Source organism: Miscanthus floridulus, chromosome 1 (assembly GCF_019320115.1).
Source record: "Miscanthus floridulus cultivar M001 chromosome 1, ASM1932011v1, whole genome shotgun sequence".
Taxonomy (NCBI): Eukaryota; Viridiplantae; Streptophyta; class Magnoliopsida; order Poales; family Poaceae; genus Miscanthus; species Miscanthus floridulus.
The window spans coordinates 50,626,490-50,647,941 of record NC_089580.1 but is presented as its reverse complement, the minus strand read 5'-3'; the positions used below and the strand labels follow the sequence as shown (position 1 = coordinate 50,647,941).

The 21,452-nt window shown below is 44.0% G+C and overlaps 1 protein-coding gene across 2 annotated transcripts; it reads right to left on the bottom strand.

Moving 5' to 3' along the window:
* Positions 1–3,664: 3,664 nt before the first annotated feature.
* On the bottom strand, positions 3,665–7,518 carry LOC136483428 (uncharacterized). Of its 2 annotated transcripts, none has more exons than XM_066480510.1 (8): positions 7,287–7,518; positions 6,993–7,137; positions 6,695–6,863; positions 5,569–5,839; positions 5,215–5,477; positions 4,889–5,104; positions 4,562–4,673; positions 3,665–4,452 (listed from the first exon to the last, which is right to left on the bottom strand). In XM_066480510.1, exons 1-8 carry the CDS (start codon positions 7,435–7,437, stop codon positions 4,415–4,417), a joined length of 1,365 nt encoding a protein of 454 aa, XP_066336607.1. In that variant the 5' UTR covers positions 7,438–7,518; the 3' UTR covers positions 3,665–4,414. The 2 variants fall into 2 exon arrangements, with proteins under 2 accessions (XP_066336607.1, XP_066336600.1); XM_066480503.1 differs by having other exon boundaries at positions 3,665–4,458; positions 7,287–7,517.
* Positions 7,519–21,452: the final 13,934 nt, after the last annotated feature.

Sequence of the window (21,452 nt, the reverse complement as noted above, 5' to 3'; positions counted from 1 at the left end):
GACGGACGACCCAAAACCGTCCCCGCCGCCCAGCTCATCCCATTGGATGGGCGACCCGAAACTATCGCCTTCTTCTTCTTCTTCTTCTTCCTCCTCCTCTGAACCCTACCGCCACTTTCCTCAGTTCAGCCTCGCCCGCTGCTTTGCCACCGTCTCACCTTCTTGCTGTCATTCTCCTTCTTCCTCTTTTCATCTGCGGCGCGGTTCACTGCCCTCACAGTTGCATGCTCTAGCAACGATGCGGTGGAGGCCTGAAAGCCCAACCCCGCCAGCAACTCAACAAAGCTCACATCCGGCCGCATCACGGGATGTCCTAGGATCAGGAACATGGCATTGGACTCCTTTGTCGCCTCCCTAATGCGCTACACAACCTCACTCTCATGGAGTGGCCCTTGGGTGAGCATCATCCCATTAAGCTACGTGCCAGGCATCATCTCGTACAGTGGGAGGGCGCATGCCATCAGCGACGCCACCCTCCTCGTGTGATATGCCCTGATGACACAGGCCCCATGGAGGCTGTGGTTCTTTAGGAACATGATGGTGTCAAGGATATCGCGCATCCTCTTCTTTTCCTTCTCAGGAGGTCCCCACAACCACACCAGCGGCACCTCTTCGATGAGGCATCCAGTGAAGTCCGGCAAGGGGGCGACGACGGTATTATGCATGTAGAACCACTTCGTATGCCACACCTTGTTGGACCTCGATAGCTGACAGGGCATATGCGCGGCGGACTGCTGCCCCCGGAGGTGGATGCCCATGCAACCCATCGACACTGGCAGGTCCCTAGCTCTATCCCTCTTCTTAAGCAGGGAGACAGAGAAGAAGTACCTCCATAGTTTGAAGTGGGGTTCGATCCCTAGGTATCCCTCACACAGCGTGATGAAGGCCATGATGTACTAGATCTCGTTGGGGTTCAAATGTTGTAGTTCAATCTGGTAGCGGTGCAGCAATCCCCGGAAGAACGGATGGGGAGGAATCACGAGTCCACGATAGTGGAAGGGCACGAAGGACACGACATAACCATCAGGCGGCCCCAGTGCATCCTCATGACCGGTCACGATCTACTCCGCCGCATCGGTCCTCCCATAGAGAAGACCGCGCTTGATGAGGCCCTCCATGCATGCGTGGGTGATGTTGGAGCGTTACCACATCTCCATGGGAGGCAAGGGCAGAAGAATGAGAGCTACGCTGGTGGAGGAAGAGAGAAGGCAATAGATCCAAACACCGGCGGTGGAGAAGCGGAGAAGGCGAGGCTACGATTAGGCGTGTCAAAAGGTGAAGGGAAAGGCCGCTATTTATAATGGAAGGTGGAGCGAGAGGCGAACCGTCTGCCTAGATCTACACGCTCAGTGCACCGCGTCACATCGCCTCTCTAAGAAACATGCGCACGCCACCTCTGGCCGCTCCCTCGAACGCGCCCGCCGTGCCTCGTCACATCACCTCTCCAAGCAATGTGTGCAAGCCACCTCTGGCCACTCCCTCGAAGGACACGCCGGATGATGGTTCGCCCCATTCGATGGGCCAAGAACCACCATAGGTAAGGAGAGATACGGAGCTGAAAACGCTCACAGGGCCCATTCAGGCCTAGGAGTTCGAAGGTTGGCCCATCGATGGGTTCACAACCGCTCCGGGACACCTTTAGAGTGAGTGGTGGAAAGGGATGGGCCTGCTAGCAGCCAGTACCTAGGCGCATGAGGGTCGTAGGCATCCTGGCCCACCTTCGAGTCTTGGTTGATTCCTCGAAGAAAGGCAGCGAGCTCTTGGGACTGGTCAAACGGACCCAAGAACTATATGGATTGGTCGTCAAGAATCTAGAGTCGGTCACCAGCTGACACATGCTAGACCCCCGCGAACGGGAAGCCGAGGCCCCACTCGGACTAGCCCGTTAACATCTCACCGAGCATCATGATTCGTCCATCGAGGAAAACATCGTACGGCTCAGCCCCTCCGTTTTTATCAAAAAATGCTTGAGGGAGAACAATCAAAAAATGACCAGACCCCTACTATACGTGGGGCCTTGAGGGAAGTTGGACTCGTAAGGAGACTGAATACGCGGTCGCATGACGATGGCGGATCGATCGGATCCTAAGGAGGGATCGAAATCAAGAGAAATCTTTTTTGGCCCCCCGAATTCCGTAGCTACATGTTCCCAAGGAGTCTGATCGCGATAGAAGGAAATCGCAACCCACCATGGCGTCTCACGGGCAGTAGAAGATCGAAGCCCTCGAAGTCCCTCCATCTGAAAAAATCCTACGAAGGAGTTTCCTACTACTCCGTAGGCTCGGGGGCTATTGTCGGGTATCAGTATTAGGGAAACCCAACGAAGGGATCTGAGGACCGCGAACGACAAACTCACCTAGATAATCGAGGACGTATTTTAGTCTCAACTGACCCCGAAGGGACGGTTTTAGCCTTGCCAGACCCCTCGGGCACGGGCCCCGTGTCGCCCGACCCTGAGGGTACTGGAGCAGTCTCGCCTGACCCTAAGGGCATGGGCTCCGTCTCGCCCAACCCTGAGGGCACGGGCTCCGTCTCGCCTGACCCCTCAGGCATAGGCCCCGTGTTGCCCGACCCTGAGGGTACGGGAACCGTCTCGTCCGACCCTAAGGGCACGAGCTCCGTCCCACCCGACCCTAAGGGCGTGGACTCCATCTCGCCCGACGGGGACCTATACCACTTCCAACCACTACGGGTCTAAGGGTATGACCCTGGGGTCAAACTTCTGATATCGGGAGGGAAGCGGGCACGTCTCGAAGTGACCCATGGCCACGTCAGACCACGCTCGGGGGTTCGCATCGCCAACAGCGACGGGTGTGTGGTCGCTGTGCTACCTAATCCCCGTACGGCCACTGACATGTACGTCGGTTCACCACGCCATCCGTCGGGACGGGATGGGACGCCATGACCGGCTGATGACGTCGGGTCGTGGCATCAGTGGTGAACATGAACCTGACGTGGAGCCATCCCCGTCACCATCTACAGCGTCGGTGGGACCCGCATGAAGAAAAAGAAGGACGCGACGGCCCTGGAGGCCTTCTTCTCCCTCGCTTTTCCCCTTTCCTCTCTTTCTCTTTCCCTGTAACCTGCGTCTTCCCCTTCACCTATATAAGGGAAAGCATGACGCCCCATGAGAGGAGCACACGGTTGAACGAGCTTAACAAGACTCAACTCCGTTCGATCCTTTCACCAGAGACTTGAGACATTCTCCCTCTCTCGTTCGTTTGTAACCCCTACTACAAATTAGTGCCGGTAACACGAGCAGCAGCAAACTGGACGTAGAGTCATTTCGTCCGAACCAGTATAAATCCTTGTGTCCTCCGAGCACACCATCTAGGCTAGACGTGCAGATACAAATTTACTAACCAGTGATCCAAAACACCGACGAGATGACATCTGGTTTTCTGTTGTGACTTGTTCGAATTGAGGCAGGTTGAACGTCTGCACCATTATCCTCATTTCATACCATGGTGAAATTAAAAAATTCCCAACCAAGCCTTCATAATTCATAGAAATTACAGATTGGAAAGGTTTAAGTTCGCAATGATGCGTTTATAGAAATTACAGATTGTAAAGGCAAAAAAAATTCGCAACGACAGAAACTACAGATTGGGCAGTAGGACCAGCAATTTTTTATCGCAACAAAGCCCTTCATAATAATTACAGATTGGTGGCCTAATGACAGCAGCTTCAAATATTTCTCTAAATGCAAAATACCGTTATCAACCGACACCTCAATTCCATTGTGAGGTGTCCCGTTATCAACCGACACCTCCATTCCATTGTGAGGTGTCACTACATAATAGAAGCATAAAACAGCACAAGAGCACTACAACAAAACCACAGAGGGAAGACGTTTTACTTCTAGATTGTTGATGAGATGATCAGTTAGAAAAGATTGAGATGATCCGTTAGACAACAGGAGTCAGTCGCCAATCAGTCTTTTTTTTCACTTTACTCAGCGTTTGCATCCAAAATGGACGATGCAGGCTTCCATATGATACTTCTGGCATTTGAATACAAATATCAATCCTTCACGTGCCCTTAAACCCGGCTTGATCCGCTTCTTTTTTCATCCAGAACAGTATTTTTCTCTCACACATTCCTCCAAACCATCCAAATTCCTCCAGAATTCCTCCAAGCGAACAGGCCCGAAAAGATGGGGAAAACGTGGGGAGGCTATGCCGAGCTCTACTCTGCCCTGTGTGGCACAACAGTCAGGACTTGCTACATCATGTTCTCTATATCATGACAAAACTGGAAACTGCACTAGCACCAATCCTATGACACACTAAACTGCATTCAGTTGCAGCTGTTACAACCTTTGGATATCGATATTATTCAGCAACCCCATGGGAATAAATCAAAGATTGGGGCCATTTTGACTTCCTATTGACTTCTATGGTCCAGGTGTTTTCTAAGGGTTCAGAGGCTCATCTTCTGCAGCCATCTCCACTGCTTCTGCAGGAAAATTGTCATAGTTAGAAACCAAGAAGATCTAGATCTGATTCGAAGGTGAAAAATATGGGCTTTACGATATTAGCATAGAGCAATGTGAACATACTTGTCGATCTGTGAAGATCAGAAACAACCATTAAGCGCCTCTGCAAGATTGCTGCCATGAAAAGGAAAATGGAGCACATGCCAAACATGACAGTTATTGGGAATGCATCCACCTGCACGACAACATTTGTAAAAAAATAATAATAACAATTGAGACAAGACATCCTAATATATAGACTAAATTTTAGAGGAACTTCTATTTATCCACATGTTTCAGCTGAACAGGTTTATGGATTCCTTGAGTTCCTTCATTGTTAGTAATTTTTTATTAAAAAAACATGAATCTGGAAATAGGAGTTTCTCTCAAGTTTTTTTTTTTGTTGCTTACATTGTATAATACCATGCAAACAAACAGGTTGAGTGGTATACGGAAGAAATTCATGATTGTGCTTCTCGCTTCCTCGGGAATATATTGAGATCTCATCTTCATGATTGATGGCCAAAATATACCAACACATGACTCAAAGGTACAGAAACCAAGAAGCTGTAAGCAGCCTCCTAATGAAATGCTACCGCCTTTCTCCCCAGAGGGAGGTACTAGGAACTGTAAAACATAAACAGGCAATGTTAGCGTCAGAGAGGGAGAGGGGGGGGGGGGGGGGGGGGGGGGGGGGGTGAGAGAGAGAGACTGCACGATGTGATCAACAGACTTACATTAGTGACAACGGGGAGGCAAAGAGTAAAGGCTGATACTGAAAACACGATTTGCATATAACCTTCAACCTTCAGCTTCCGAGCTAACAAACGAGAAGCAATTGAGCTACCCAGCATCGAGGAAAGCATGAAAGTAGCAAATATGAAGCCGTGAGGAATTTCCTCATCCTTTGGGCTCAGAGCAGGAGTCCACAGGAAAACGAAAGTATACATTGATCCCTCAAACAATGACTGTATGGCTCCAAGCAATGCAATCTTTTCGTCTGAAATTTCAAGAGAGTTCCTTTCCATATCAATTTTAAAACTCACTAAATTTATCAAGCCATTTCCTAAGCTAAGACAGGTAAAATCTACCTGAAGCAATGGCTTTAGCTGCACCCTTGAACTGGGTTATCAAGTCCTTGCTGTCAGATGAATCTCCGTAGTTCTCACCCCATGATGATAAGATAATTGCCATTCCTATTGCTAGGAAGCAAGCGGCGGCATCAAATGGAGCCACAGGACCAAAACCCATGTTATCAGCAAGAAAATTTGCAAATAGCCCAGCAACAATGGCCACTAGACCATTGCCAAGAAATATAGCCTTGGAGAATGTTATCGACAACCATTGTGGGTCAAATCCTTTCTGTACAATAACAGTGCAAATTTGCCCATTGTCAGCAAGAACAAAAGGGAATGCACTGTAAAAATTGAGAAAACAATGCCATCAATGACTTATCATTAGAAAAATAAACACCCTGTTCGGCTGGGGCTGAAACGATCGCAAACGATCGTGGATTATTACTGCTGGCTGGTTTGGTGTGAGAGAAAAATACTGTTCTAGCTGGAAATTTACGATCGTTTACGACCAAACGAACAGGCCGAAAAAGAGCAACATTGATATAGACAAAAAGAACAGTGCATCGCATTGATATGCAGGCAATGGACTTCTCATGATACAGAAAGGTATTAATTATCAGCAGGGGCGTCTATCATCCTGAAAATTTTAATTGGACTGGGCCATAGTTTTAATTGCTGGCTTGTTCTGATCAAGCATGGGAACACCAGATAGTCCAGATCTGCTGACAAGGGCTTCAAATCAAACAAAAGAGAAAATAAATGGACTGCTGGCAAGTGACAAGAAGACTGCAACTTAGTGATCCTGATGCACTGTGTTCTGCAATGCAACCATCCTCCAAAAAAATTATTACCATAATTGTACTTTAATTCAGGTAAGTTCAATTTTCTATACCTGAAAAGTCATTTTATACATAGCGTACTGACACTCAAGAAGTCAAACCTCCCAAGTATTTTATCTTTTGTTATCTTCAGTCAACCTATATACCGACAACTGGCAACAAATGTAGACAAAACAAAAAGCAAAACAAGTCCAAAATGTAATTAATAGTAGCTGTTTAGAAGAGCTGATTATGATTAGAGTTAAAGCATGTCATCTCCGAGGTATCAGCATCACTGTGGAGAGAGGGATCTGGGCAGCTACCTTGTTGTGCTCTGCGACGAGCCACGACTCAAACGCTGAGAAGAGCAGCGAAGTGGCAATGCCTCCAAGGACGCGGCCAATCATAAGAATTTTGTACTGGGGGGAGTGCTTGGTGAAGCAGCTGAGGATGTAGGTGATGCAGTAGGTGACGCACGCCCTCTTCCGCCCCCTGACCACCCAAAATCCATCAGCCTCGTCGCCATACCCACCAAAACAGAACGAAATCGACTGGATTCAGCCAAGGCGCGCGGGGGGGGGGGGGGGGGGGGGGGGGGGGGGGGGTGGGGGGCGCACGCACTGCTTATCCGCGAGGGATCCGACGATGGTGCCGAAGAGCATGGAGGAACCGAAGCCGGCGATGAAGAGGCGGCCGATGTCGCCCTTGTCGAAGCCGTACTGGCTGTAGAGGTAGTACACGTAGGGCCCCTGCAGCCAGTCCCCAGCTGCACCATCCATCCGCCGGAGCGCAAGAACGTCAGAGAGACCACCAAGCACCACTGGCATTGCGCCCCCCAGTCCAGATCTGGAGGACGCAGTGCCGCGACGCGACGGGGATTCGAGGGAGGAACAAGGAGTCAGGAGGGAGGCGTACACATCATGAGGGAGTAGACGAGGATGTAGTTGTTCTTGAAGGAGTTGAAGGCAGGGGAGGTGGCGACTCGGTCCTTGCCGGACTTGCCGAGCTCCAGCGCCGCCACCATGGCGGCGAGCGCGCCGAACACGAGGTAGTAGAACATCTCCATGGCGATGGCGGGCCGGAGAGATCGCGATGAGGGGTGGAAGGGGGAAAGGGTGGTGGGATTTGCGTTGGGGGTGGCGATTGGTTAGGATTTTATACGGCGCACCGGCTTAGGGCGCGTTTGGTTCACTTTGTGGGTAGCCTGGCTAGCATCTAGTATCCAGGCTGGGCTGGGACAGATCTATGCAGGTGGTTATTGTTTGGTTAATCGGATAAATACAGACAGGACGAGCAGAGCACATGTTTAGTTACATGTACAAGCTAGGAACCGACAAGCAGAAACAAACATGTAGTTGTTTGGTTGGCTGTATTTACTAGAATTTGAATACCTCAAGATTGAATTCGGTGAGGTTACCATAGCCACAGTCCAACCCAACCATTCATACCATATCTCCTCATACAAAAGCCTTACGGGTTGAATATTACAACTAATGATTAGATTAACTTGTACAATAAAACTAAGATAATACTAATGAACTGAACCATGATAATGGTATCTTTGGTCGAGAAGATTGTTTTGTCCAATTTTTTTATGTCCTTGCAGTTAATAGGGACTTGATCAACAGGGCCTTGAGCACCCTTTTGGTTGTGATAGACAGCCAAAGCCTCTTCTTCAGTCTTGTATCCTCTGTAATAGGCTGTCTTGAAGCCATTGACACTTGCATGGCAATCTCTCCAGGAGGAGAATACTCTAGTTTGGTGTCCACGGTACACAACATACCAAATCATAATGTCAATCCTAGGTGATGTAAAATTCAGCAATACATTGTGAGTATATTGAAATAGAAACAATTAGCAAGAAAAGAAGAAATAAATGGAGTTGTGCTCCGATCATGCAAGAATCAAAGAGGACCTTATAATAGGCAATGGAGTAGTGCTCAGATCATGCACAAATGAATCAGGTCATCATAAAGGCAATAGAGTTGTGCTCAGATCATGTATGAATGCAAAAGAACTTCATAATAGGCAAAAGAGTTGTGCTCAAATATAGCAAGTATGAATAACAGGATATCACAACCAAGTGAAGATAGAAATCAACAGAAAGCAATGGATGAATTATCATGAAATAAATCCATGGCCATAACTGCAACCATGATCAAGTGTCCATGACATCATAGGCAATGTAACTGACTGATCAAATACATCATCACAGAGCTAATGCATGTGCTACTGGCACCTAACCCACAACCACGGTACTTGCCACTCTCAGACCTATAACCTAAACATACCACCCAGCCATGAGGTAACTAGCTAAAGAGACCAGCATGCTGTCTCAAACCAAAAGAAATGGAGCATAGTGTTGCAAGCTCCAGTCAGCTCTGTCCTGCACAAAAGAGATCACTGCACAAAAGGAGGAGGAAGCAACAGGTTGGTAGCTTCACTCCACAAAAGACAGATCAGTCAGCAAGCATGTAGATACATCTACATGTAGTAATGCTTGGCAAGCCATGTCCTGAGCCAAAGGACACAGTGAGAGTCAGTCATGTTGACAAAAGCATCACCCTTAGCCTTGTTGTCAACCAGATGGGAGAAAGCACAGATCAGAGCCTCCTCAGTGAACCCCAACATGTACATCACTGCACCATACAGATTAGGGTTCAGCACCTCAACCTTAGTCTCACGGATAATAGAAGCAACATCCCTCACTGCCTCAGTCATGCCGGCCATAACCACATGGTCCTCCTTAGTGAGGACAGACCTTTTCCTCTTGTTGGAAGGACCAGAACCACTAGTGACATCCTTTGCATCCTTGCATGCTTCACCAAAGACCTTGGCAGCAGCATCCATGGACTTGGTTGCCTTCTCATCATCATGTGGTTCAGTCTTCACCGAGCTATCTGCAAAGTCTGATGGGCTACCTAGAGCCTCATTGGAACCCATAGCATACTTGCCGGTGGCCAAATCATTCCCAAAAATGGTCATCATCTCCTTGTAGTTCTCTATGTGCTTTGCTTGTTAAAAAACTCAATATCCTTAGGGTGTGCCTATTTTTAATGTGTATGATCAGTTAGCAATATAACTAAAGGATAAGAAGAAAGAAAGAGCTATTTAACATAATAAGAAGGTAAGAAAGATCGAGGCATCCCGCACCACTGAGTTCCCTCAGCTTGGACACCCTCTTCTATCTCTGCCTTCACTTTCTCAGGTGGTTATACACTTGAGTATCAGTCACCTCATTGCCAGTAAACTCCTGCAAATACTTGGCAACTTGGTTCAGGTGCACCTCCTTTAAGCCCTTATCTGTTCTAACACCACTTTCAATCAGCTGGCACATATGACGCAAGACAAAGAAAGACATTGCACTAGTCCAGCGCATAGCACCCCTAGGGCACTGCTCAGCACCAGCCTGCACCTGCTGACCATCTCCACCGACCTAGACAACCTCATCACCCTCCAGATCAATCCTAGCAACCTTCTCAGCTATCCCCTAATTATGTCAGTCATACATTACCTCAGTGTATGATCAAGTTAGGTTACAGAATGCAATGCATGCATGGTTATCACAGCACATACCCAATGCCATATGATCAGAAAAATAGAATTTAATTCATGCATGTTTGTCATCATTGCACTAACAAAAAACCTGAACCAAAATCAACAGCAAGAACATAGAGGAATAAAGGATTGAATTATCATTGCACATGCCATAGCCTCAGTTAGGTTAAACAGATTAGAGTATTAAATTATCATTGCAAATGTACTTAGCCTCAGTGAAGTTATAACGAATACAAACAGAAATCATCATTGTACATGTCCATAGCCTCAGTCAAGTTGTTCATACAACAAATTATTACATCATCATTGCACAAGTGCATAGGCTCAGCTAACAAAACAACAGTCTATCATTGCACACAAAAAACAGCAAGCTCTAAACATGAGAGGTGGCCCTATTGTTCCACATTTGATTTGCAATTTCATCCCTCCTATTAACCCAAGCTACATTATTAGTCTCATTACCATGACCAGGTCCAGTACTACTAGAATTAGGTTCCCATATTGCTTCATCAGAAAAAACCTCATCTTGACCATGGTCAATTATCCAACTATGAAGAATGCAACATGCAAGAACTAATTTGACTTGTGTCTTGAATGGGTGGTAGGGCTTGTTGTCTAGAATACAGAATCGATTCTTCAAAGCCCCAAATGCCCTCTCAACTATGACCCTTAGGCTTGAATGCCTCAAGTTGAACAACTCTTTCTTATTGGTAGGATAATTTTGTCCACCATATTCTTTTAAGTGGTATCTAGTGGCTCGGTAAGGGGGCAGAAATCCAGGGCGACATACATAGCCAGTGTCCAATAGGTAGAATTTACCTAAATAATTAATTAGACAGCCAAGAATCAGTTATAGTGTTTATTTGAAATCCCATTTGTTGTTTGCCTAAAAAATTGTGTTACAAGTACCTGGTGAAACCCTTAACCCATCATCCCTCTCTAGAGCATCGGCTAAAATGAGGGCATCATGTGCAGATCCCTCCCATCCAGCTAGCACATAGGTGAACCTCATATCAAAGTCCACTGCAGCAAGCACATTTTGAGTAGGATAGTGCTTTCTATCCCTGAATGCTGTAGATATCTTTGCTAGTACTCTAGCATGAACATGAGTACCATCTATTGCACCAATACAATCATACATTATAGCAAGACTGGTGATTAAAGTTTGGTCAGGACTGCAGTTAGGTAGAGTTAAACCTTAGATTCATTTAATTACCTTAAAATAAGGATACCACCTTGGACTTGTTCTGATTTTAAGTGTTGTCTTAGTTGATGGTGGCCTTATCATCTCTCCCCTAAGCTCACCAATAGCATTCAAGACCTCCCTGAAATACCTACTAACTGTTTCCATGGACCTCCTAAATGTTTGGTGAATAACTCTAAATCTTTGGTTGTGTCCCACAACATGAAGAAACATTGCTACTTGTTCCTCTACAGTACTATTTATGGTATCTCTTAGCAAGCTTCTGTCCCTAAGTAGGTTACATAGGTTGAAAAATGGATCTCTATGCATATGGAGCATGTTAACACATTCTATGTCATTACAATTAAAATTTATGTTTAGATTGGCTTGGCGTTCCTCATCCATGGCACTTATTGGGGCATATGTGATCCGAGGCTATGAATTACGTGCCACTCTGAGCCTACTCATGAAGTAGGCATAAATGACAGACACAAAAGCAGCAGCTTTTATCACAAGCACGCGTCTCTGCTCAGCAGGGTTTATCTATTGCAGTTAAAAAAATGCAAAGCATGTCTCAGTAAAAGAAAAGATCATTTTCAGCATTCAACAAGTCAGACAGCAAAAAATAATATCATCATCGCCTAATGCACAAGAGCTCAAATATAGCTAGTTCAACGTTACAAGCATGCATCATTGGCTAAGGACATGTGCTCAGTTTTTGTATTTATAAAGTAATATCATCGGCCAAGAACATGTGCTCACTTTTCAAAATAAATAAGCATTCATCATCGGCTAAGAACATGTGCTCAGTTTTCATAGTAAGTAAGCAATCATCATCGGCTAGTGACATGGGCTCAATGGAAAAATCGTTACCGCTGGCTCCTTGCAAAAAAAGTCGCAGGGCTTTCAGAAGTTCAACGGGTAAGGAAAGGTAAAGGTAGATCTGCACATGAGGAAAAGAAATTAGTATGACAAGTAGGTAGATCTAATCTAGGAAAACAAGAACAGATCAAAACCTTAGGGGGGAAACTTGCCTTTTTACCTCCAACGAAGTCACCAGCACAAATCGAACCCTACAAATGCTCAAATACATTAGGAACCCAACAAAACCGATGGGGAAAGGGAGCAACACCAGATCTGCGAGGGATTATAGGTTACCTGCTCTCTTTGCCACAAAACCCTAACGAATCGAACCTCAAACCTGCGAAAATGAGAGAAGAGAAAGTCCAGCATAGATTGAATTGAGCCTCAAACACCATGGATCTGCAGCAAGAGGAAGTGAGGATGCATCACCTGCTAGCACCAGTAGGATCTAGACGAGCAGGAAGAGGAAGACGAGGAAGCAAGAGAGCTTAGAGCGGAGAGGCAGAGGGTGAGTGCGAGGGAGATAATGGGGAGAGGGGAGGTGGCGGTAAGGATTATAACGCGGAAGGATGGCGCGAAAGGGGTAGCGGTAACCCTAGCTTCCCCGCTCGCGCCCCCCATCTCCCGCCTACATCCGGAGAGCCAACTCTCGTCCTGCGAGAGTTAGGCCGCCAACCGTTTCCCGGCAGCCAGGCTCGGGGGAGCGTGTTGCACGCCCAGGGCTAGGCCCAGAACCCCATGCAGACATCCAAATGATGAAAACTACATCCCGGAGGCCAGACCGGGACAGATACAAGGAACCAAACGCGTCCTAGGCTTCTTCGTCGTCCTGACTCCCGATGGGATTTTGGTGGCGAGGCAGTAGTGGGCACTAGAGGCACTCTGGTGGTCTGGCCGCGGTGTGCCCGTGTGCGCGTGCGGTGTGCCGAACGGTTGGCTGGGCCGCACTAGACCAGGTGGCTCGTGCCTGCGCGCCGATGCTGGCTGAATTTCAAAATGTTCATTTGGTGTTTGCCTCTTCCAGTTCCACTTGTATTTTTATTCCGTCTACTGGTGCAGTGTAGCGTGACTGAGACAAATTAAAAGAACAGTTCGATTACCAAAAGAAAATGTTAACCTTATCTATTTTTATTTACTGTTTCTTGCTCTCTCTCTCTCTCTCTCTCATGTCTCACCCCCACCCTTTTAAATTAAAACTAGGTAGCGTGCCCGTACATTGCTACGGGATAACTAACAATTTATACTAAAAACACACGGATCGCACGATAAGATAACAATACTGTAAAAATTAAATACCAATGTTAAAGTGACATTTAATCTAAAAAGCAAAGTTTATGAATTTAACACAGTCACGGAGTGTGCAGCGTCACAGGCTCACAAACTCTACTTTATGGACCTTTCCGTGATGCGACTAAGATAATGTTTTATATTGGTAGGAAGAAATCTCTGATATCCATTTCTTTTATTGTAATTCATTTATCTAGACAATGTTTGAGGTGAGGGCATGGTTACAGTTTTTAGTAGCTTTACGATATTGTCCGAAGCTATGAGATGATTGATGTCTTGCAATAATCCTTTCATTAATTTAGTTTTCTATCTATGTTTAATTATTTATTCAGTCTATTTTATAGACACGCTAGTAGATAATGGATGACAAAATTCAAGAATCCATAATTTATCTCTTTGACTTTGAGCATGAGTTTTGTTTTTATTTTTTTAATTGATATATTGTCCTTTTGTTTTTACCGTAGAGTTAGCACGGACATGCATGAAAAAACGAAGATGTCTTTACACTGCAGAAATCTTTCAAGAAGATCATGCATAGATTATTCTTATATTGAATATTATATATATACAATGAAAGAAATGGATATTAGAGATTTCTTCATGTCAATATAAAATATTATCTTAGCCGCATCACGGAAAGGTCTATAAAATAGAGTTTGTGAGTCTACGACGCCGCGCACTCCGTGACTGTGTTAAATTCATAAACTTTACTTTTTAGATTAAATGTCACTTTAACGTTGGTATTTAATTTTTATAGTATTATTATCTTATCGTGCGATCCGTGTGTTTTTAGTATAAATTGTTAGTTATCTCGTAGCAACGCACGGGAACGCTACCTAGTATAAATATAAAGAATGAAAAAGACGATAAGAAATATTGGCATTAGGCCAACTCCTTTTGATTGTTTGCAAACACATCTGAAAGTTAACATGTGGGTTGTGGGTTGTGGGCATCAAATCAAAATAATAAAAAGAACATGGATTCGACCATAAGTAGCATTTGCCCTCTTTTTTTGAAAAAAAGAAAGGTACTGCAGAGTTATAGGATTGTTAATCTTATCAGCACCATTAATTTTTGACAATTGTAGAACTCAACCAAGACACCCATTGAAGTGCTACATCCCTAGCTCGTAACCCAATTAAGAGTAAGTTCTCGCAAGCCTAGCACCCCAGCCATTATTAAACTGCATGAAGGGCTCCGAAATGAAGACCACTATTTGAAAAAAGAGTAAATGATTATTGTTTCCTTCTATGCATGATTATTGTTTCCTTCCTTCCATGATTATTGTTTCCTTCCATGCACGATTGTTTCCTTTCATGCATGATTATTGTTTCCTTTCATGCATGATTATTGTTTCCTTTCATACATGATTATTGTTTTCTTCCATACGTGTGGCCTCAGGTGATCGATTTGTTTCCTTCAAAGCAGACGGGGATCGCAGGGATGACAGTTTCTTTTTCTATCACGTGGGGTATCGCACGGCCGGAAGGGAGGAGCGACCCTAAAAAATCGCACCAAAAAATTGTCTTACTTTTGTTCTTTTTAGTTGTAGGAGATATGTATTGACGTCGCACCATGCAGCTCTTGGCTTGAGTAATTCGCCTGAACCTGATCACGTCACGATTGTGCCATATTTTATCTTTCGTGATTTCACAATATGGGCACATAATGATCATCTATTTAAATTTGAGTTAATCTCATATTAACTTCTCATAACTGAATTAATCTTTTACTGCACTAACATTTATTATAGACCTTGAAATTTGTTGATTTCATAAGATTGGGCTAAGCCCAATTAAATTAAAGTTAACAAAAATAGTGGCATAGCTCATTAGGCCACTCCCAACGCAGAAACCATCATAGTTTCTATGGACATTAATTGTACTGCCAGCTAAGCATTTTGCTGATGTGGCAAGGTAGTTATTAAAGAGAGAGAGCAAAAAAACATAGAAACCGGGTCTAAGTTAGAAACTTTGTCTACACGAGAATTAAGACATGAAGGGATGTGATTGGTAGAGAATAGAGAAAAAATGTATGTGATTGGATAAAAAATTGTTTTGTAGAAACTATCTATTGGAACCATAGTTTCTATATGTAGTGTCTATAGAAATTAATAGGTAGCATTGGGACTATCCTTAGTATTGGCACAAGTACCATAAATCAGATTATACATCCCGTTACAAACACACATGTTTGCTAGTCCTATAAAACATGATTGCTCAAAGCCATTCCCCTTTTTTTTAGGTTGGTGCATGAAGATTTGGATCTTTCTTCTATTTTCTTATTAGTATCGGAAGAGAAGAACAAAGAAGAGAGAAGTCCGGGGAGAGAGAAAAGGGAGGACGAGACAGCAAGGTCTAAAAAGATGTCATTTCAAACCTCTATTAGCTACTGACGAGAGTCGCGTAGAGGGAGAAAAAAAATGAAACGGTGGCGTAAAGGTCATAATAACTTTTTTGATCATCCATATGAATTTTGGATCTTTTATAGTGGCTTGTAAGTAATTGACTCTAGTAAGTCTAACTGCTTCAATTACTAGATCCATGAACCGTCTTTGATTTCATCTAGTGTGGAGCAGAGGCAATAGGCCAAAGTTAGGGAGACAATTAGACAATGCCTTTGAGCCAACCATAAGAGCATCTCCAAGAGGCTTTGTAAAACGAAACTCCAAAATAAATGGTTTCGAGGGTCTCCAAAATAGAAAACACATATATGTTCAACTAGATTGTAGCGAAGCTTAACTATCCACTCAAATCCATTTCAACACACGTGGATTGATGTGAATACATGTACATTAAACAAGGACTAATTTCGATAGCAAGCGTTGCCCGAGTAGAAAACATGGAATGGCGGACTTCAAATAAAAAATTCTAGAACACGACTTCACGTGTATTTCATTAAGAAGAAGGTAGCACAAAACAAACAACAGCCATCAATGGTGAGATGCTAGTATGAAAAAGTCAGAGACACCAGCGAGCTTAACGTAAAACGCTACATTTTGAACAAATGTGCGGCTAGTAGCAGACGCTCCGTGCTAAGGCCCCACGGCCACCACCAGGAACTAAGAAATCGCCGTGAACCCTGTGACGACCCACCCATCCCCTTCTTCCAGCACCAGCCGCGCCGCCTAGCTTGCCGTGGTCACAACGTTGTCGAAGAGGCGGGAGTTGCGCTCCTTCCACAGACGCCAAGACACAAGCAGTACCATGGAGTCGAACCCCCTCCGCAATTGAGTAGGTACCAGCCGGCGGGCATCCATCCACCATGATGAAAGCATGAACCCCGGCTGAGGCGTGAGCTGATCCCAGCCATCAGGACGCAGTAGGCGGAACCACAGTTCCCATGCGTAGACATAGGAGTGATAGGATCTTAGGAACAACGGGGAGTAGATCTTGTGGGTTGATTCATTTCTATTTGGCTTAGAACAACCAACAGCATGAACTGGAGAGAGAGGGAGAGAGAGAGTAGAGTGCCATACCTTCAGGCTTGGTAAAGGAGGAAGAAATCGCCATGGCAGTGGCAATGCAGTTAGGGGCGACGGTGGCACGGCGTCATAGTCGAACACCATGCAGAGGAGGCATGGTCCAGTGGCGTTGCAGAGGCGACGATGAAGTCGGTGGCGGCTTCCCGTCGCTGGCAGCACCGTCTCTTGATCGGTTAGCGTTAGGGTTTCTTGTCGGAGGGTTGCGGCGGCTTAGGTCAACCTCATGGTTAGAGCCCTTGCCCTCACCTCCCTTTTACGGTGCTATGCGACAAGGGCCCACCAACCATGGAGCGGTTGGGAGCCCTCGATCAAGGCGCTGATCCAAGGGCCCAATTGGCCGTTGGGCTAATTGGTGGAGATCAAACTAACATTCTCCCCCTTGATCTCATCTTATTCCTTAAACTTAACTTACTTACTTTATCTTGTTTCCATTTCATCACAGATTAGTGCATAGAGCGTGCCTCATTATCACGGTCTGTTGCCATTACATTAGATTAAACAACTACAATGCACCTCTCTGTTTTGAAACAGATACTCAACTAGACCCTTAGTATCTAGAAATTATAGGCTTTCCCATAAACCCATGTCTACTATGTGTTCTCTGAATGCACTAGGTGGTTAGCCTTAGGTAAGCGGATCCGTAAGTACATGCTCGATACTTATGTGCTCAATGCTTTCAAAATGATTCTGGATTTTCTCCTTTACAACATATAACTTAGTGTCAATGTGTTTGGCAGCACACTTGACATGTTGTCTTAGGAGTTAACTTACTTTAAATGGTTATTGTTGTTGTCCACCATTGTTAAATCCAGGTACTAATTCTCTTAACCTCTTTTGTCTGTTCCTTAAGCCTTATGTCAAGCTATACTATGGTATGCATCACTGATGACACCATAACTGTTTCTTTGGAGCTTTTCCACAATAATACTCCAACTACGAGTGTTAACAACTTCTATGGATTTCACTACATATCCCACTAAGACTTAACATTTGTATCCTCAACTATTTGAGAGTTCTTATTCTTTCTTACTCAGCATGAGGCCTATAATACTTTGCAAAATTATAAGACATTCTTAACTCAATTCCAGTGATCTATATCTAAACTAGACTTCTACCAAAATATCTCGGATACATAAACTATGTCAGGGTAAGTTCTTACTTATACTTGTACACACATCAAGCTTTCAACAGCTGAAGCATATGGAACCATATTCTTTTGATCGATCTCATATCGATTCTTGGAACACTTGAAGTTCCCAAAACTATTACCCTTGACTATAGGAGCAGGCTAGGTTTACTCGCATGCATACTTTACTTCTTTAGAACTTTTCTAAGTATATATTTGTGATAGTCCTAATACCCCATTTTCTTCTATCTCGGTGAAATTTTGATTCCTAGAACCAATGACACTTTATCAAGATAATTCACATTGAAACTTGAGGACAAAACTTCTTCTTCTCCAATGATAGATTAACATCACTACTAAGGAGTAGAATGTCATCTATTCACAGGATGTGGAAAATGAATTTTCCATTCTTGATCCTCGCATAAACGCTATCGTCCTTCTCATTTTTTTAAAACACAAACTTTCTTATTGTTTTTATCAACTTCAATACTAATGTCTAGAGACATACATTTAACCCATCAATGGATTTCTACAGGCGGCATCCCTTATATTCTTTTCTTCCATGATTAAAACCTTTTGGGTTATGCCATATAAATGTTTTCATATAAATCCCTGTTGAGGAAAGCCATCTTTACACCCATCTGATGTATTCCTAAATCATAATGTGCCATGAACTCCATTATGATTCTAAAGGAATCCTTACATAAGACTGGAGAGAAAACTCTCATTATAATCTATTCATTCTCTTTGTGTAAAGCATATTACCATAAGTCGTGCTTTATATCTTTCTACATTCCCTTTGAGTCATATTTTGTCTTGTAGACCCATTAAAAGCCTTCTGTTTTGGCTACATTAGGAATTACTTCTAAGTCTCAAACATCATTGGTATTCATCGAATTCATTTCAACTTCATATCTTCTTGCCATTTAAACGAGTAAACGCTTCTCATGGCTTCTTCAAATGAGGTGGGATCACCCTTTATTTGAATTTCTTTACTAATATAGGCTTCATAGTCATCAGAAAATTGATTTACTAATTCTTTGAAACCTTCTATGGCCTCAGCTACTGGCACTTTCATATGGGCTATTGTTGCCCTTGATTGCCAAGAGGCAATTGGTTCTATAGGCTCTTGTATCACAAGATCTTTGTTTATATTATTCATTTTCTTCGAAGAACCAACAACAGGTGTTGTATAAGGCATACAACATCAATAAGTATTAAGAAATTCGTTGTTTTGAATCACTGAAGTGGGCACGCAGTCCCGCTTCTCTTCAAGTCTTAGGTCTCTATATACCTCTACATACCATGCTCCCCTAGATCTTCCCATCTTTTCTAAAGATAATATATCTTCAAATTTCTTATTTTAGGTTTAATCTGTTAAAATCTCATATGGCGCTTTAAGCACCATCTTAACATCTTGGAGGCTGACTACGCTATCTTCCCGTCAGAACTTTTGCTTAGGGGTATCAACGTTGTGACAGTTGTACTCCTCCAACGGTCGCATTCATCTTAATTAATCTTTATCTCACCCTTAATGAATAGTATTTTTCTTAATTGATCTTTATATTCTCCCCCTCGAAATATGGCATGAACTTCACTGCCATAATTTCGATAACTATTCAGAAAGCCTATAAACTAGGAGACACTTTTAACTTACTTTATTCACATGATTATGTCATGTAAACAAAGTTATTTCTTTATCCATTTAGGAGTACACTTTTCTTAATTCAATTTAAGAACTCAACAAAGTCTTTCATTAGCAGTGCTTTTGCAAGTCACACTTGCATCTTTTCTTATCATTTGGTTAGTATTGACCATGACGATGCATTTTTATTGTGCCAAGGTCAATACTAGGATAGCATAAGAGCTACCCAAACTTCTCTCGCTATGCGGGATACAAAAACATGTGAATCATCATAAAACTTCTCCTACCATGCAGGATTGACTAGTATAAGTACTATACCAAAACTTCTCCCCATGCAGAATACTTCAATACGAAAACTTAGTTATGATGACTAAAACTTCACTTATACTTTATTTTCCAATTAAATCTTCTCGTTGGTTCCAATTTAATCAAAAAATTAGTAAACTAACAAAAAAAACTATCATGAACTGGCTTAACTCAAGACTTTCCATTCACATACCCCAGTATTACAGCTCGTTGGCATGCAGCCAAGTGATCTCGTCGGTTAATATAAAATATACAATATGCTTCTGCATCAATTCTACATCACCGTTAGGTAGAAAATAGAATTAATGCATGAAACTCAGAAATTAACTTAAAATCCATATATCTACTCTTCAAAATTAAATTCTTCCGTTGATTCGAATTTAATTAGAAGATAATCAACTTCATTGCAGTGGAAACATGTTAATAAAATACATTCTATTAGTTCAGGAGCATTTCTTAGTCCTTATCTACTATTTGAAAAATTGACCATGTTGGTGTGAAATTTATCAGAGATTTAAACCTCAAACTTAAACTCATTATAATATTGTTATCATCAACGTTGGTCAAAAAATAACAATACCATAATTTAACATAGACAAAACTGGACTACTCCTCTAATTAAATTTTCCTGTTGGTTTCAATTTAATTAGAGGATTAACATGATCATAATTTACTAAATATAACTACTTTTCAAATCAAATTCTCCTATTGGTTCGAATTTAATTAGAAGATAATAGACTTTAAACTTTGTAGCGGAAACTTGAAAAAATTCTTTATCTACTTTTCAGAAGCATTTCACTTTACTCATCTACTCTCTGAAAAATTATTCCGTTGGTTCAAATTTTGAAAGAGATTTAACATCAAAACTTGATTAAAATTCTTCAAAATTTTGCTTCTAAAAGTAATAAAACAAAACGAAGAAACATCATTGTGCCTTTTGGGCCGAAAAAGCATTTGTGCTCTGCTTGCCGTCATGGCCCAACGTGAAACCCCGGCCCAGCAGCCACGCGCGCCGCGCGGTCCCCGCGCCCAGTCCGCAACTTGGGCCTGGGCCGGGAATTCAAGCGTTGGGCCTAGGCCCGCACCGCTCCGCCTGGGCCGTAAGCCGACCCTGTCGTCATCGCCCGTACGTTCCGATTGGACGGTCGAGCACGCCGATAGGGAGAACAAAAACTCCACACCCGCCCGGCCTGCCTCCCCAAACCCTAGAACCTCATTTCCTCCTATCCTTTCTCTCTCGCGCCGCATCGGCGTCAGCGGCGGCGACCATGGTGGCCGCTGTCGTCGGTGAAGAAAGCAGCCACTGCCCACCGGAGCAAGTCCAGCTCTCCTTCCTCCAATTCCTTTCTCTTCCCTTTCCCCTTCACTCACTTTAGCGCGCAGCGACCGAGAGCGAGAGCGCAATGGAGCATGGCGCCGTCGCCGGCGCCCTCACCGGCACGCGCGCTCCCCAACGGGTGAGCGTGCCACCGTCGAGGGGCCTAGCCACGGTGCCCTTGGCCAGATCCAGCCCAAGACCGACGAGTAGTTGCCCCGCTCGGCCTTCTTTCGCGCACCGGCGAAGCAGCAGCACGGTGCACGGCGAGGTAGGCCTTTTCCCCCTTTCCCCTTCTTCTTCTTCGCCTAGA